The sequence below is a fragment of the Aptenodytes patagonicus genome, chromosome 1 (assembly GCF_965638725.1).
Source record: "Aptenodytes patagonicus chromosome 1, bAptPat1.pri.cur, whole genome shotgun sequence".
NCBI classification, from domain to species: domain Eukaryota; kingdom Metazoa; phylum Chordata; class Aves; order Sphenisciformes; family Spheniscidae; genus Aptenodytes; species Aptenodytes patagonicus.
Window position 1 is genome coordinate 164,860,148 of NC_134949.1, and position 16,507 is coordinate 164,876,654.

The following is a 16,507-nucleotide window of genomic DNA, read 5'->3' on the forward strand; positions in this document are numbered from 1 at the left end:
GGAAGCCTGAGCCTAACGCATTGTTTCTCTCACAAATTAATCCGACACGAGTGCTGCAACCAGTGGGTACCTCTGAACATCACTTCTGCAGACAAGTTCTGTCTTTGGACGTGGTCATGCAACTCCAAATCTAGAAACACGATGTTCGCGTTCAGAACACAAACGATTACGGCACCTCAGATTACGTAAGGACTTACTGTACTGTACGATTTTCCGTGAGATTTTTATGAGCGCTTACATTGTCTCATGAATGGTTCGATAAGCAACATCGCTGCGAGCACAAAACTTTCCAGACAGGCATAGTGAAGGGAATAAGGAAAACAACACTATTTGAGCTGATTTTCCTTCTCTTAGCACCTAGAAATAATCCAAGTTGCTTTCAAAATTTCATTTAAGTTTGAAGTTAAGGAAGCAACAGATTGCACGTGATTTTTAATAGCTATCTCACCTCAGTCAGAATGCAAATGAATGGGCATCATGTTTTGGCTCAATTTTAAAATCTCAAAACAGAAAACTTATATCAAGTCAAATCTAGGTCTTTATGAGTAAATGTGCTAAAATTATTTTTTTCATTGTTTAAAATTCCTCCTATTTAAGTTCTGGACACAAAATGCACGAGAAATACATGACAAATAGGGATAATTTATTATTTATCAAAAATTCATTAGAATATTTACAAAGCTTAAGTCGTAAAAAAACACGCGCACAGTCTCTCTTTTTTAAGACTTTTTTTCTTTAAGACTTTTTCTTCCCCTCTTACTCTGTGATCTCTTTTTTCTGCCCTCAAACACAGGTTTGGCAGTCACCATGACTACGCTTCCCCGTTCTTCATCCTCACCACTTGAGCTGCTGCACCCCTTTTTCTCTTTATGATCTGCTGTCTCCACTGCAGAGACATTTTTCCTCTTTTTGCTCTTGCCTAAATCTCTGCTTTCCAATTCTTCTACTGAGGAGTCACTGGAAGTTTCTGAAAGATGCAAATTCCCAATAAAGCCACCTCCATATAAATGTTCTTTTCTGGAATCTGAGTATTTTCTTCTCTTTCCACTTTGGACTTCTGTAGCCACAGCTTGACGATTTGCGCAGCCCGTAGTACCTTCCCCTTTCCTCTCCTCGTGCTGTTTAAGTTCCACCTCCGTAACAGCAGTGGCCTCCTGAGTTTCATCGGCGGCTTCTTTCTCCTTTCTCTTCAGGCAAGTCACAGCTCTGCGCAGCCTCTGACTTTTAATAGCTTGCTTTTCATGCTGTGCTAGTCTGAAGAACGAATCGATTCGAAGCTGAGTCTATCAAAAATAAAGCAGAGAAACACCTCTGGATGTTTTTGCGATGGGAATTCAGTTGTTATCTCAGCTATACTATAAAGCATCCCAAATTAAAGCAGGACAGAAGACTAATGAAATTAATATGCATGCTAATAGAGGCGAATAAGATGCATTATTATAATAATACCTATACTTTATTATAAATTACACAAGAACCATTACAGAAACTAATAAGCAAAGTCCAGTGAAATTTTATAAACATTGTGCTGCTGACGATTAGACATATGTTGCTATTTTCAACCCTAATACAGAGAATCCCCGTAGTGCTCTTAAGTATGTCCTTACAAACACATCCTTAGCTGCAAGCTGTTAAAAGAACAGAATGTTTACTAAGCAAATGTTGTAAGTGCACTTTACATTTGCATATGCTAGTGCAACAAAATGTGGTCATTTGACTCAAGTTCATTGTAACGCATGCTGCTTCAGTATAAAGATTTAAGAGTAGAACTAGTAGTCACACACAATGGGTCTGTGTTATCCAACCAGAGGCTTGCTGCATAGACAAAGCTAGTCCTCTATATTCTCCCTAAAAGTGTCTGAGAGAGACAGACACTTCCAAAGGATGTTCCAGTCAACCTGAAAGTATATGGATTTAACTACGGGTTTTGGTACCCTTCACTCCTCTGAGTGATAAAGAGAACCTAGAACACTGGTTTAGACTACGCATCTATCTTGCTTATGGCAAAAGGAGAAAAGAATCTGACCTTACGTGATCAGTTTTACAACTGACTTTCACAGTATCGCAGCATGCGCTATTCACTTTTAAGTTTTATTAAAGTTGACAGAACATTTATGTGGACATTAGAGTAATATTATTAACGGGCACTTGCTCAACAGTTCAGTCTGCACACCTCCTCAAAGGATATAGATGGTACCAAATGGTCAGTCTCACTTCACCAAAATCTATGGGGCATTTTTATAAATCATTTTTAGAGACAGCACGCTGTCTTTTAGAAGTACTTGAGGTACCTGTAGTTTCAGCTACAACCAGAACAAACAGCAACCTGGACTTAAGATAGGTACTTGATAGATAACAAACATTTGAAAACAACAATTGAAATTATGTAGAGTGCCTCACAGCACACCCAAATCATACAGAAACAAAGCCTAGAGAAATAAGTTTAATGACTTTTAAAAATGTAAAGATAAAAAAAAATACAGCCGAATCTCAGTTTCTGAGAAATGTATTTTAGATTAAAGCCTTGCTGTTCATTTTAAAATGCTTCTCTTGCAATCTTCCAGTTACCCTTTAAACTATACATAGTTTTATACTTTACCTGCTGCAAGTTCAGCTGTTTTATCACAGGCAAAAGGATTTCATCTATCTTTGTCCTGGTCCAGCCAAAGTGATCCTGACAGAATGTGCAAAAAGTTATGGAACTTTACAAAATGGCTATTACTGGTATTTTGTAAACACATAAAATGAAAATTCCTCAAATAAACAACGCCTGGAGGAAAGTTGCTCTACTTCAAACCTTTTTCTACTGCAAAACCAGATAAAATATTCTTAAGTTATTACAACTGACTTATGCGGATGGTTCCAGTATTACGCTACATATCTTAATCATGCTGTTACATATCTATTAGTTAAAGAACTTTTTCTCTAATATCAACATTTCCAAAAGCATGTCTCAGTGAAGACAGAAGTCATTTGGCTATACGTTACTGCCATAAGACAAAATACCTGTAAGTAAACCTTATTTTTACGCTTGCACACACTGGAAGTTACATTTACCGTTTAAAACACTATTAGTTCTGCATGCATTGCCATCTACTTTTCAACAATTCACTGCAGCTCAAGCTGCAACAGATGCAAGAAATAGACATTATTGCAAGAAATGCAGTGAATAACTAGGGGTAAAGCGCAGACTGAATCACCATTTCTGACTAGGTTTTGAAACTTACTTGTATAAGATGGGAAACATACATCAGGAGCGTGCAAACAATCCCACTCTAAGTCTAGAAATAGGCACAGCACAGTTACAGAAATGTAACGTCACAACAAACTAGTCAGTCCAGCTATGAGACCCTCTTTGCATGCAAAGTGAAGCAGCCCACCCTCTCAGGAGGGCAAAGCAGCCCTGAACGCCACACATCCATGGCTGCATTCCCTTCCATTCCAGAGCTGGTATCATTGCAGGAGAGCACATGCAGGTGGGGCGGGGGGCCCCTCACACCAATGAGATGTTAAGAATTTGACACTCCGTTACTGACTCACTAACTAGCCTTATGAACTTTAATCCGAGTACTTGTAGCTAACAAGTCTTGCCATATAGTAAAAGGATATTCTCTGATCTGCTCTACATCAGGCTTTCCCCAGATGAACGAACTCCTTGTCTCATCCACCACAGGCTTCAGGTATGCTTCCGCCACTGCTGGATTTGGGAAACCTGAAGAAAGCTGCAGCTCCCGCAGTTTCTTCTTGACTTTGGTATCATGTGGATTAGGTCTCAATTTCTTATTCTTCTGAGCCTCATTCCACCACTCACTGAAAAACAGAGTATTCATTTGCCTCCATAAAATATGATTTGGAATATCAAGAGCCACCATGCTAATTTCAATAGCCTTAGTCTCCCTACTTCAGTTACTACATGAGATGAGGTAGGAAAGTTTCCAAATAAAAAAATAGCCAAAGGGAAATACAATCTGAAAGTAGAAAAGACAAAACATACACATTAAACACAGCCATTGTAAGCCACAGTAGCAAACATCACCTGGATTCCCCACAGGCTGCTAAACAGAAGGCTCTAAAATTCAGCCTCACTTGGGGAGGATGTTCCACACATAATGATCATTTTTGGAGGTTTTTTGGTATGCAAGGGGGGGGGGGGGGGGAGAAAAGAAAAAAAAAAAGTATTTCCAACCATCCTCGCCATTGCCAATACAACGGGCCTGGCCCTCTTCAAGTCTTGTTCTTCCCCACAGCCTACCTGTCTGTCTCTTTCCAGGTCATCCATTCCTCACTCATCAAGTCTCTTTTCTCTACGAGCAAGCTACAGCACCTTCTCACAAACTCAGGGAGAATAAACCTCCACTCCACTACGGATCCAGCTCTGCAATGAACTCAGAGGCAGCCGCACAGTTCTACAGCTGTTCTATTGTCTTCATTAGTCTCACTGTAATTGCTGTATCAACTTCTCACCTTATTTACCTGCCATTTCAAATAGTGATATGATGGAGTCACATATTTTACAGTTAACTTAGTCTCCTTAATGATGGTCATCTGTTTTGTTGTATGCTTAAGCAGCAGAAAAGTATATTCACTAATATTCATATTATGGAGAGACAAAAAAGCAAAATATGATGAAGCATACGCGAATTTTAAGAGAGGTTCCAAGCCATGTCCAGGAAATTCATTTAAAATCTCCATCGCTGTTACAAAGCCAACATTTGGGATGCCCTCAGTGTAGTCACTGCCAAGCAAGTATGCCAAATTAATTAGCTTGCTTCGATCCAACCCTGTAAAAGAAAATGCGTAAACCAAATAAAACCAGTGGGTTCAGCATCTGTTCTCTTACACATTAAAAAATACTGTATTATCTGAAAGGCAAAAAACAAAAGGAACACAAAGGCATTAACTCTGTAAAATTACATTTAATTCAACATCAGAACTTCCTAAATTATATTCTGGAGTAGGGTCAATATGCTACCGCCAGCTCAAGCACCAGTAGTTGTGCTAACTTAGCAAATACATCTCGCCAAAATTAAAATGTTACAATGTAAAGACCATTGGGAAATGTTGGTTTTCTAAGAGCTAAGAGATATTATTTTACATGTATTTCTCCAGTTACTGTCCTGTTCTCATCTAATGCTGACCTGAACTTAATAACCCCCGAATCAGAAATAAAAACATTCAGTTTGAATTCTAGTCCATAATATCAATGCCTCTGCTTCTTAAAAGTGTTCCCAAACTGGAAGCCTTTTGCTCTGTGCTAGTGCAGTTACTAACTAGACCAAAAGAGCCTGTGAAACAGCCAGAAAGAAGGAAGAACTCAGCTGGCCACTTCTACTTGGTACGCTGTAAGATCTGAGGCAACCAGACTGATTTTCAGTGACTAGCTTCAGGAGTTTAGGGTTGGTTTTTTTTTTTTAAATATATATATAAAAAAAATTTTAAAAATTTCAAAATTCAGCAGAGAAAAGGAGGGATGTGTGTCTAAGCACACAAAGCAAGACCATGGCATGCTAGTCAGGATATCCATCAACTGTCAAGAAAGAAGAATTGTGCAATGCATGGAAAAGGATTAGAAGTACAAGACTACAGAGGAATGTGACATAAAGACTGACGGTGACTATTTTTCCCCAATAACTAAATAAATAAAAGCTCTGGTTTATTACATTAATAACAGCTAAAAATCATACACATGCTTTTACAGCAATCCTTTCCAAGTAAGCTACAGTAGCATACCTAAGTAGGCATAAGTAGGGGAAAAAAAAATGTTTCATTCAAGAAACCAAAGACGTATTTTTCACCACATAAAAATGTTGTGAAATTTTACATGCTGAAGACATTAAAATATTATTTCAAAGTCTATAGTCTCTCTCAACTTTGAAAACGTCAAAACTGATTTTAAAAGAGTTCCACTTAAACAAGGCATAAGAAAAAGTTAAAATTGGCTCATATTTTCCTTGATACACTACATGACGCTGAAGTTTAGTAGTTCAAGATAATTAGCAACAATTTTATTAGACTGGTACAAGAGCAATCTGAAAGAAAAAAAGCTGTCAGTATTAACTAAATGAAAAACCTTTTACAGAGCATATGCATATGCCAGATCCTCCTCTAACACATTACGTGTCAGTATGTCCAAAATTAACTTCCGTTTCCAGAAGACTATAAATCTGATGACATCAGAATATAATTTTCCCACAGTGTCAGAAAAGTCATATTGACATTTACCCAGAAACCGATACCATAGTTCATACCTACAGCCTTGATGATCATCCCACTAACGCAGTGTATTAAATGCAGGTGTCTGCAAATTCGGAGGAGTCATCTGGCAGTAAAAACAGCAACCCCACTGAATGTCTTTAGAGACTCTCCAAAGAACAGTCATTGTAGTAACAGACACACAAAATTCTGTAGAAAATACAACTTCAGGAAGATACGTGGCAGCGCTGTCTTTTTAAAGACTGTATTTAACAAATCAATACCTCAGGCTTACCTAGCTGGTTTTGAAAATCAACATACTGGTAATATTCCACATATTTGTTTTGACTGAAGAAATTTTTATAAACATGTCGTGCGCCAAATAACCAAACATCACTATCATCGGTGATTGTCCCACAGGTCTGGTCAGTAAGGTCCAATATAGCACACTGTGCCTCTGCCTCCATCGGAGCTTCAATATATGGAATGCCGAACAGACGGAGAAGCTCCTGCAGGATGGAGAGAAAACAGTTAATATTTCGTCTGAAGAATGAACTTCTATGAGACTTCTGCTTGACTTGGAACTGCTAGATTCACACTCGGAAGGTATTTAATCTTTCACAGCAAATCTTAATTTCCGCTAAAAAGTGCCAAGCCCCGTTAAGTCAAGGGGGAAATCCCACTCGCTCGTCTCAGGCAGACAGTGCCACGTAAGTCAAGCACTACTTGATCACGCTATTACTACACAGTTTGAGAATCTGCTATCTTAATTACACAAGCATACTTAAGTATTGTGCTTTCCATAACATGGAGAAAAGTCTGTGCATTACAATTATGTGGGCTCCATGAAAGACAGATGCAGGTTAAATAAAAAAGGAAAAAAAAAAAAGAAAAAGAAAAAAAAAAAAGTCATCACCTTAGCTCAGAAAGTGGTATGAAAGCATATGAGAAACATTAATATCAAGCAGGAAACAGTGGGCAGACCAATCATCCTTTGGATGGTGTTTTGATATACATGCATTTTGATGCATTTTACACAATTTACTTTTATGGAATACATTATTTAACCTCAGTTAAATATCCCACACACACTAGGTTTACAGGCTTGTGTTAGTTACACAATTCTGGATTACGTCATCTCCAGAAATTATGCTTTCCATTTACTCTCCTGCTCCCAAGTTGGATGCAATAATCACTGCAAAAGCTAAGGTGTAAAATTTATTAAATATATATTTGATATGTATACATATATCTGCACATAGACACACTTTTTTTTTTTTCTAACTGCAGCTGGCTTTTGTGTTCTGAAAGTCAGTCTCAAGGCTTAAAACTTTTACTGTAATGAAGAGCAAAAGCACAAGGTCAAAAGACTTACAATGGTAGATAATGGTGTATCTACCATTATATGGCACGTAATATTACAAAAGCACAATCTACTGGCCTTTAAAAAAATCGTCTGAAGAAACAAGTATGAGCAAATATTTAACAAAGGAAACAAAAATTTCAATCATTTTAAGACTATCTAAATTATCCCTTTTATGCAAAGAAAATAAAAGCATTTATATATTTCTCAGCATTGATTTGTTAGAATAAGTTTACTACATCGTAGATACTATCACTAGTCTGCTATATTATGGATATGTCAACCCCAACACATTGTATTGCAAGTAGTCCTTCCATTAGACTGCATTAACCTTTAAACACTAACACTGAAACAGAAGTTACAGGCTTATGCAGGTATTACTGCTGAGATTCTTTAAAATCAGTTACCCAGGGCGTAAACCCGGGTTACCATACAGATTTCTTGTAAGCTTTTATCTTTTAATCCCTAGGGGAAAAATCACAATTTACCTAACACCAAGATTACATCAATTCCATGTAACTGCTGAATGTAACTTCCTAATATTTTTTTTGTTCAATTTGCACCTTTCACAGCAGCAGGCAAAGATCAAACTGGCCCAACCTCTAAAAGTTGGTGCTTAAAAAAAATGTTGATTTATTAATAATTTTATTATTATTTTATAATGTTACAACAGTTATTTAGAATTGTTGGAATTCAAGACTATCTCGATATTTTCAAAATTTTAAATCAAGCAGACTGAGGAAAACAAGCTCCTAAAAGGAAAAAAGGTGACCTATAATTAAGCAAAATTACTAACAGCTTTTGAGAAAATGTTTGACTGGGATGGAGGGGGGGGACCACATCATGCTATATCAAATCAAAATGATTAAGCAAATACTACCTGGCTTTCCAAGAACATCTGTCCTGTTACAGAAGCAGCAACACGTTCCTGCTGCTGTTTTTGAGCCTGAAGCATATTCTGCTCAGCAGAAAGGTCATTTTCTAGTTCTTCTAGTTCTTCCTGAAAAATAAAACAAGATTTTCATTATTTCAGCAAATCAGGTATACTTAGTTAAGTAAAGCACTAAGTCTCCACTATAACTATTCTAGTAGTATCTGCTCCGTTAATTCACACTTGGAAGTTGTCATAGCTTCGCTAATGCAGTAAATTACAAGACCAGAGATAGGTCTACTCATGAGTGCTAAAACCTTAAAGTTTCCCCTCTGATTTCAGAGACATTATGGTTAACCATCATCTTTAAAGAAAAATCAGTTCCCATAAAATTAGATACATATATGAGAAAGCAATGAAACAGTAAGAAGCTGTCCAATAGTCTTCCTTAAAAACTACTTGGGGACAGAGCACTTCATTACTCGCTCAAAACAAGTAACAAGGAGTTACCAAACTGACGTCTTGCCACTCATCCGCTGCATCTTTACCATCATCATCTCTTTCAACATTCTGATCATTTGCCAACTGCACTTCATCAGACTCCTTCAGCAAGTCCTGTGTGACAATATCACGTCTGGCTGTCTCCACTTCCGGAAGTGCTGTTTCGTCACCCAGTTTTTCATCGCATTTAGCGGGAAACTCAGCCTCATTACTGATTTCAGTATCCACTTCAATAAAGCTTCCTATTAAAGGAAAATAAAGATTTCAGCTTCCTGCTGCTTGTTTAAAAAGAAGTATTTGTACGCATTTTTAACTTGGGAAGTGATTCTTTTTTTTTTCCCCCCTATGTGCAGTAAATAGATATAAGGATTGTGAAATTACAGAAACCAAGTGGTTGACCGTTAATACACCAGTTAAGTTCAATGTACACAACAGCATGCTTTCCTGACTCTCCGTATTGTATACTCAGGTTTCAATGATAAAACCTAACACCAAGGGGAAAAACATAGCTCAGATTTTCTTCCCACCTCCTACATACATAGGAATAGATGTATTTTAAAGCATTCCTTACTAGGAGAAAAGGTTAACTTCAACTGACTACAAATACAACAAGGTCCTGTTTTCTTATCTTTTTACACAATTAAGAACATACCATCAGAATCACTGTCTTCAGACTGTGATATCCCTTCTCTTTCCTCCTCAGGACCTTTTGCTTCTGGAAAAAATCTAATATCCTTTTGTACCTCAGATACATTCTCTTCTGTTTGCAAAATTACTTCCTCTATATTTTCAGAAATTTTCAGGTTTTCCTCATTTTTAGAAAGGTCTGTTGTTTCAGCATGAATCAAAGCCCCTATACTAGCTTGTACGGGGGAACAGCTTGGCTTCTGCGTGCACAAGTTTATATCCTTATCTCCCAAAGAATTTAAGTCCATTTTGGAACCATTTTCTTCTTTGTCTGCATCTTCTTTGCCTTTTCTAGTATTGTCAATACAAGAATAATTTTCTGCTCTGGATATACTGCTGTCCTTGGGTGTAATATGATTTTTTTCCAACTCTTGACCCTTTTGTTCAAATTCAGCGTCTTCCATAATCACTTGGTTTGACGAATGGATTGTAGATGTAGGTATTTTTTTTCCCTCCCTAACTTCAGGAACCTGATCTTCCTCATCTGAGCTACTAAGCAGAAAATCCTTCACTTCTGATCTTGCTGGTAGCACTCCATCAGTTCTAACAGTAACAACTTCCTCCCTTTTATCGTCATCACTCAGAGCTTGCCGAATTGCCTGTAGCGTTCTTGGAGACACACGGCCTTCCTCTGTTACAGATTGGTCCACGTTCAATCGTCCTGTATCTTCATCCCCCAGTTCTTCTTCTGAGCTGCTTTCTACCATAGCTGCCTGGATAGCAAGCAAAGTCCGAGGGGAGGGTGGTGCTGTCCCCACATTGTTATCCTTCTCTGTCTGCAACTTGTCAGATGCAACTAGCTTTGCATTAGCAGGAGATTCATTGATTTTATTCGATTTAGTAAATTCAAGCATTTTTGGTGAGGGTCCTGCAGTAGCTTCCAAGTCTCTACTTGTAGCTTCTTTTGCTTGAATACCTGAAAGAAAGTTTTTTGTTGATTTTTTTTTTTTAGTACAAAACTGCTTTATACTAACATTCCATTTTATATAATGATGTTCGTTATGTAAAGATTAATAAAACAGTTTTCTACATGTTTATGGATCACAGTTAATTATGCCTAACAGTAATGCACATTTCATACAAAGTATCAGCTACATGCACCTGTAAACAATACTCAGGTTTTTCTTATAACTGACAGCTGCAGACCGCACACACCAAACATAAGGTTTTACAAAATTAAGACGTGACGTACCCTTTATTAGGATATAGTGAGAAGTATCTTCAGAGACTACCCTCCTAGATTCCACTTCTTTCACAAAACCACCTTCATTTTCATATTGTGTTTGGATTTCACCCGAGTGCTGTTGATTCAATTCTTTTTGTACATTTTCTATGCACCGATTGAGGTTGCTTTTCTTAAGCAAACCCCTAAGCTGGTACTGGGAAAAGTCATTGGACTCCTTAAAAAAAAAAAAAAAAAAAAAAAAAAAACAAATGAAACAACCAAATCAATTTAAATAAAATGCCACTAGCTGCACCTTTTAAGCAACTTCATTTACCACGCTCTGGAGAGCCTTTTAAGAATTTCTTTTAAGCAGGTAACATTTGTCTTTTACCGACTGCCATGCTCCCAAGCGACAGCAACACTAGCCCAGTAAGACACAACAATTCTAAAAGGTACCATTAAGCAGTTCTGAATGCTGGCTAAACACAACGAGATCTCAATGATGTGACCAACAAAACTTAGCTGGCTCACGGAGCTGGTCCCCATCTTAAAAACAATGCAATTATAACAGAATCCACACATGGATGGTTTTAAGATGATGGTTCTTAGCTTACACTTGGGCGCAAACTATCATTTGATCTGACACATATTGTACTTTTAAAATCTAACTGTGCTCTGAAAAGCTGTTGTAGAAGTGGCACTATAGGATTCCCCATTTGTCTCTGAATGGCTTCAGTAACACATCTGCCTAAGTTACAAAAGCCTTTTCCCAGCTGCCAGCTCCCCTAACAACCTGAGGGTTTGGAACTCAAGCTGCGTTCATTCCGCCCGGTTTATCCACACCAGTAGTATGTTCTTACAATTGAAATCTTGGGCATAATGCTGATGAGGCACGAGACACACCATGATTTTTTCCATTCTTGCCAAACTGAATTAGTTCTGCCAATTTTAGTAGAAATCAAGAGATAGGACTCTGAATAGACACACAGGAAGGCTCTGTTAAGAGTCATTATCTCACTGGGTTTTTTTTCCCCTCAACGTAACATCTCTTATTAAATAGGCCTGGGGGTAAAGCTTTCCAGACGTGATACTCTTACATAGTCTTCATCTGCATTAATGGCAATAGATCCATTCTGATGCCTTGAAAACTACTTTAAATATTACCTCTGGCATTGCTTCAAATAATGTTCTTTTTCGCTTTGTAAATTCTTTCATATCGGTCAAGATCTCATGTTTTATTTCTGGAGGCAGCGTGTTGAAATCTTCTGATTCAATATCTACAGAATGAGGATTTTCACATAACTCTTCCTATAAAAATGGAAAACAACATAAACACCTATTTTATATTACAGCACAGGAAGAACAATAAAATATCTAGAGCATCATTCCAAACAATAAAAAAAAAAAAAACACAAAAGCTTTGTTGCTACTTCCTATACTGTGAAGAAAACAGTTAAGGAAAAAAAAAAGTAACTACTACCTAATAAAATAAAGTATGTAATTATTGAAGTACACTATACAGAGAAACTTAGTTTTATTCTTTTTACAAAAAGATACTTAGTATTAGTCACAGAAGCAGGTTCTATAGCCTCAGCTAGTCTGATTTTATCCTTCCAAAGAGGTTCTCCTTCTGAATGCAAACTACTTCAAAGATAAACAGTATCTCCAAGAGTGCTTTTTTTTTTTTTTTACTTTGATGAAAGCAGATATAATTTTATTACTCATTATGCCGCTTTCTTAGTTTATATATTTCTTTTCTCCTCTTCCCATGAGATCAGGACATCAGAAGGGAATACAGAATTTATCTGTTAAAACTCAAGGACCGAAGTGCTTCAACATCAATTCATATTTGGAGAAGCACGGGAGTTCTGTTAAATATGCTGTCTTATATGTGCATACACATGTGCACAAATGCATACCATTACGAAAAACAATTTCTTCTCCACACATGCAGAGAAAGTAGTCAAAAGGAAAAAAAACTCCACAAACCACATACCGTAAGAAATTCCTATTCTGCTGTATTCTAGTGGACAAAATTACATTTGTATTTCCTCATTAGTAGGAATTCATAGAGTACTGAAAATTAACTTGTTTGCTGGATAAGTAATGCTATAGTAAGACCTATACCTCCAAACACTTTTTTTTTTTTTAACCTTTTCATTTGTCTTTTAAGCATAGCACATGAATGAGAGAATTGTTCACAGTAACAGGGCAATTAGGATGCACTTGCCTGCAACATCTTTTTTTGGCTCATTCTCACCTCCCATTCTTTTTCATCTTCCTCCTCCGAGCTAAAAATTACAAAGAGAAAAAAAAGATGTAGATATTTACTTAGGAAAATAAAGTTCCTATTTTAAGCAAAAGGACATTAGTCATCCCTTCCCTGATAAGTACAAAAATTCACACACAACATCAAAGTATGCACATCTATATACGCATATACGTACAAGCACACATACATACACGTATAAATACATACACAAGTCAAAAAGTCTGAACAGAAAGCAAGAAGGCAGACTTATGTCAGTTAAAACTAGATTGAGACAACTGTTGCTCTTTAAATCGTTACTTGATTCTTACTTGGTCAGCATTTAAAGTATATAAAAGCATATATAAGATGTGCAAAGAGTAATCTAACGGATAGCTCCGCATTCCCACTCAGTGTTATTTAAGAAGATGTCACAAGTTTGGCAAGTACATACAAAGCCCACTTCTGCTCAACACGCCCACACTACTGAACGAGGGGACGCAAACCGGAATCAATCTGCCACACACCAGCTACCCACGCTTGAACAATCAGTTCCATTTAGTCGTATAGATATGGCCACGGAGACTGAGGTAGCACTTTCATCCTTAAACATGAATCCGGCGTAGAAATTTAACCTGTGGGCTGAAAGCTTCTTCTGCTACTTTCCCATAAATAACTAGAAGGCTTCTGTATCCAGAGCTATAAACCAAACTCTCCAAAAAGAAACTGAAATAAAATATAAATTAAAGAAATATACTTCATATATTATGGAGTCTCATGGGTCAAAGGCCTTTCAGCAGCGTCAAAGAATGTGGTTTACACTTTTATCTGAGTTTATTACAGCCATTTAAGCTATTTTTCTTAATTCTACCTACCTGTTCTTCTCTTCATCCTCTAAAGAAGGCAAGACATACATATCATCAATTTCTTCTCTTCGAACTTGTGTAATACTGGGCAAAACTTGATTGCTTAGGGAAAGAAAAAGGAAAAAAAAAAACAAACCAGTGATTAAGAGCTACATAAAAACTTACCTGCCAGTTATAAACCAGGGGAAAATAATTTTTATTCTTGCCTTTTGCCCATAAGAGCAGTTTTGATAACTTGTCTCTTCAAAAATGTTTTCAAGAGTTTCTCTGTAGTTTTCCTGGAATCAATGACAGCAACTTCCTTTCTTTGTCTTCGCTTAGCCTGTGAAAATACGATTAACACCAACGAGATTTTGCTGGATGCCGAAGATACACATCCAGTGAATTACTGTTATAATTCTGTGTGTTGACTCTACGAGCAACTCCTAACTCATCCTACGTCAATGGGGACATAGCCTTCAGATCCTCTAAACCTCCCTACGTCGGTTTCCTCTGTGGGACTCGGGAACAGTTTTTAGCTTCTGGGTACAAATGCTTGAAAGAGTTGCGTTCAGGGCCATTCTGGAGCAAGACTCAGGCTTGTGCCATCATCTACCTCCCCGCAATCTGGTTTCTACGCAAATCAAACCTGAATATATCAAAAGGGAGCTGCTGCCTGCTCAAACAGCTAACCGAGACTGGGACCGCAAGGAACACCTGCACAGCAGCGCACTTCAAGCCCTCCATCCTCATGGCTCAGAAGCATAAGCAGAGTGAGAAGGAAAATGAAAATGGCTACTTAGTATCAGCACACGTACATCCTATTTTGCATTGCAGTGACTCAGCAAAGGTACTTACCAAGGTTTGTCTCTTCAGAAGCGGTGCCTCTCCGTCAAAAACAAAGACGGGCCGAATTCGGAAAAACAGTAACTTGCAGAGTCGATGAAACAGAGTGAGGAGGTGAGCATTTTGTATGGAATTACCACCACGATCTCTGGCTCCCTTTATTGCTTGGTTCAACCAAATACTGATATCTTAAAGAACCGTTAAGAGGAAAAAATGTGTCGTCTTGCGCATATACCATATTAATAGTTTCTATAAAGTGCACATATTTGACTGAGTGGCTTTTGCCCAATGTTCCAGGCTTGGCTTATCGAAACCAAGATTATCCAAATACTTGTGAACTTTGGAGAATAATAAATTCTTGCCCCTCTCTCCCTGGACAAAAAGCAGAGTTGAAACAACCGTGCAGCAAGTAGTACCCCCCCCCCCCCCAGTTATTTTTACAAATAAATGAAGGATAGCTTCTTTCCACATCTTTCCAGCATTTAACCAAGTATATATGATAGGAAAGTTGATGCAAAAGTATTTAAAACCTGTTCATGTTATAGTCCTACTCAGAGCAGCGCATTTATTTATAAAGCACAAAATCCTACAGCCTAACACTTGTGTAAGGCATCTATTAAAAAAGTCTCTTTTTTAAAACGTTAAAAAAAAAAAAAGGCTTAGCATTCCACATATTATAAAGCATAAAATCTACTTATCAAAATGTTGTCATGATTTAAAATATAAAAAAAAAAAAAAGCTGAGCACAATAAACCCCGTAGAAGTAAGTGAAATACTTAAAATAATCTCCCTCACAAATTTGGTTCCTCAGCTTTACTTTTGAAGGATACCAACAGCAAGAATTTTTCCTTCTAGCGTTTCTGGGTTTATCGGTCTCCCAGCGCATTCAAGCAGTTTCCAAAGTCCTTGAACTCCCATTGTCCTTTCTCAGCTGCTTCGAGAGAGAAGAACCTACGAGGAATAGGAAGAAGGAATAACCCGACGGCTATACGATCCACGTACGCTTTATTGACGAGGATGCACTGTCACTGCAAACAGAAACAACGAGGCGGGCTGGGCTGGGGAGGGCGCCCCGCCGCCCCGGCAGCCGCTCGGGCCGGTTCCGGACGATTCCCTCAGCTTTCGGTACGTGAAAAACCTTTAAAAAAATCCGGTCAAGCGCAGCGTTACAGCTGCTCGCCGGCCGGCCATCAGACAGCGCCAGGAGCCTCGGCCCTCCGCTCCGCAGAGGCCGCCAAGGTCCCGGACGGCCGCCCTCCGCCTCGGGGACACGCTGAGGGGCTCCGCGGGGCCGCGCCGACCCGGGGAGGCGCGGGGGCCCGGCCCGAGGAAGGGGAGGGCAGGGGAGGGGAAGGCCGCCGGGCCGCGGCGGGGCAGGGCAGGGGAAGGCGGGGCGTCCGCCGGAGCGGGGCTCACCTGCGGCGGCGGGCGCGGAGCGCAGCGGAGCGGGTGGGCGCCCGAGGGGCGGAGCCCGGCGCGGGGACGGGGAGCGGCCGCCGCAGGCCGAGGAGCCCCCCGCCGCCCCGCTCCCGCCCGCGGCCTCCCCGCGCAGCGTGCGCATGCGCTTCCCTCCCGCCGCCCGCCGGGAAGCGCAGTTCGCGGGGCGGAGCCGGGCGCCGGGGCGGAGCCGGGCGCCGGGGCGGGCGCGGGTCCCGGCCGGGCGAGGAGCCGCTTCCCCGTCCCGCTCGCCCCTCACGCGCCCCGGCGTCATCCCCTCCGGCTGCAGCTGCCAGGGGCGCGCGGGTCCCTCTGCCCTCGCCGCGGGACCCCCGCGGCCGCAGCCGGCTGC

General features: G+C 39.5%; 1 protein-coding gene across 2 annotated transcripts; it reads right to left on the minus strand.

The window, feature by feature from the left end:
• Nucleotides 1–624: 624 nt before the first annotated feature.
• ERCC5 (ERCC excision repair 5, endonuclease) lies at nucleotides 625–16,199 on the minus strand. 2 transcript variants are annotated; one of them, XM_076361328.1, is made up of 16 exons: nucleotides 16,135–16,199; nucleotides 15,549–15,669; nucleotides 14,731–14,906; nucleotides 14,100–14,215; nucleotides 13,903–13,995; nucleotides 13,010–13,070; nucleotides 11,944–12,087; nucleotides 10,807–11,014; nucleotides 9,580–10,530; nucleotides 8,937–9,169; nucleotides 8,436–8,555; nucleotides 6,488–6,701; nucleotides 4,637–4,781; nucleotides 3,608–3,810; nucleotides 2,600–2,682; nucleotides 625–1,283 (listed from the first exon to the last, which is right to left on the minus strand). In XM_076361328.1, the coding sequence occupies exons 2-16, from the start codon at nucleotides 15,634–15,636 to the stop codon at nucleotides 720–722; spliced, it is 3,399 nt and encodes a 1,132-aa protein (XP_076217443.1). In that variant the 5' UTR covers nucleotides 15,637–15,669; nucleotides 16,135–16,199; the 3' UTR covers nucleotides 625–719. The 2 variants fall into 2 exon arrangements, with proteins under 2 accessions (XP_076217443.1, XP_076217451.1); XM_076361336.1 differs by lacking the exons at nucleotides 13,903–13,995; nucleotides 14,100–14,215; nucleotides 14,731–14,906; nucleotides 15,549–15,669; nucleotides 16,135–16,199 and adding an exon at nucleotides 13,555–13,890.
• Nucleotides 16,200–16,507: the final 308 nt, after the last annotated feature.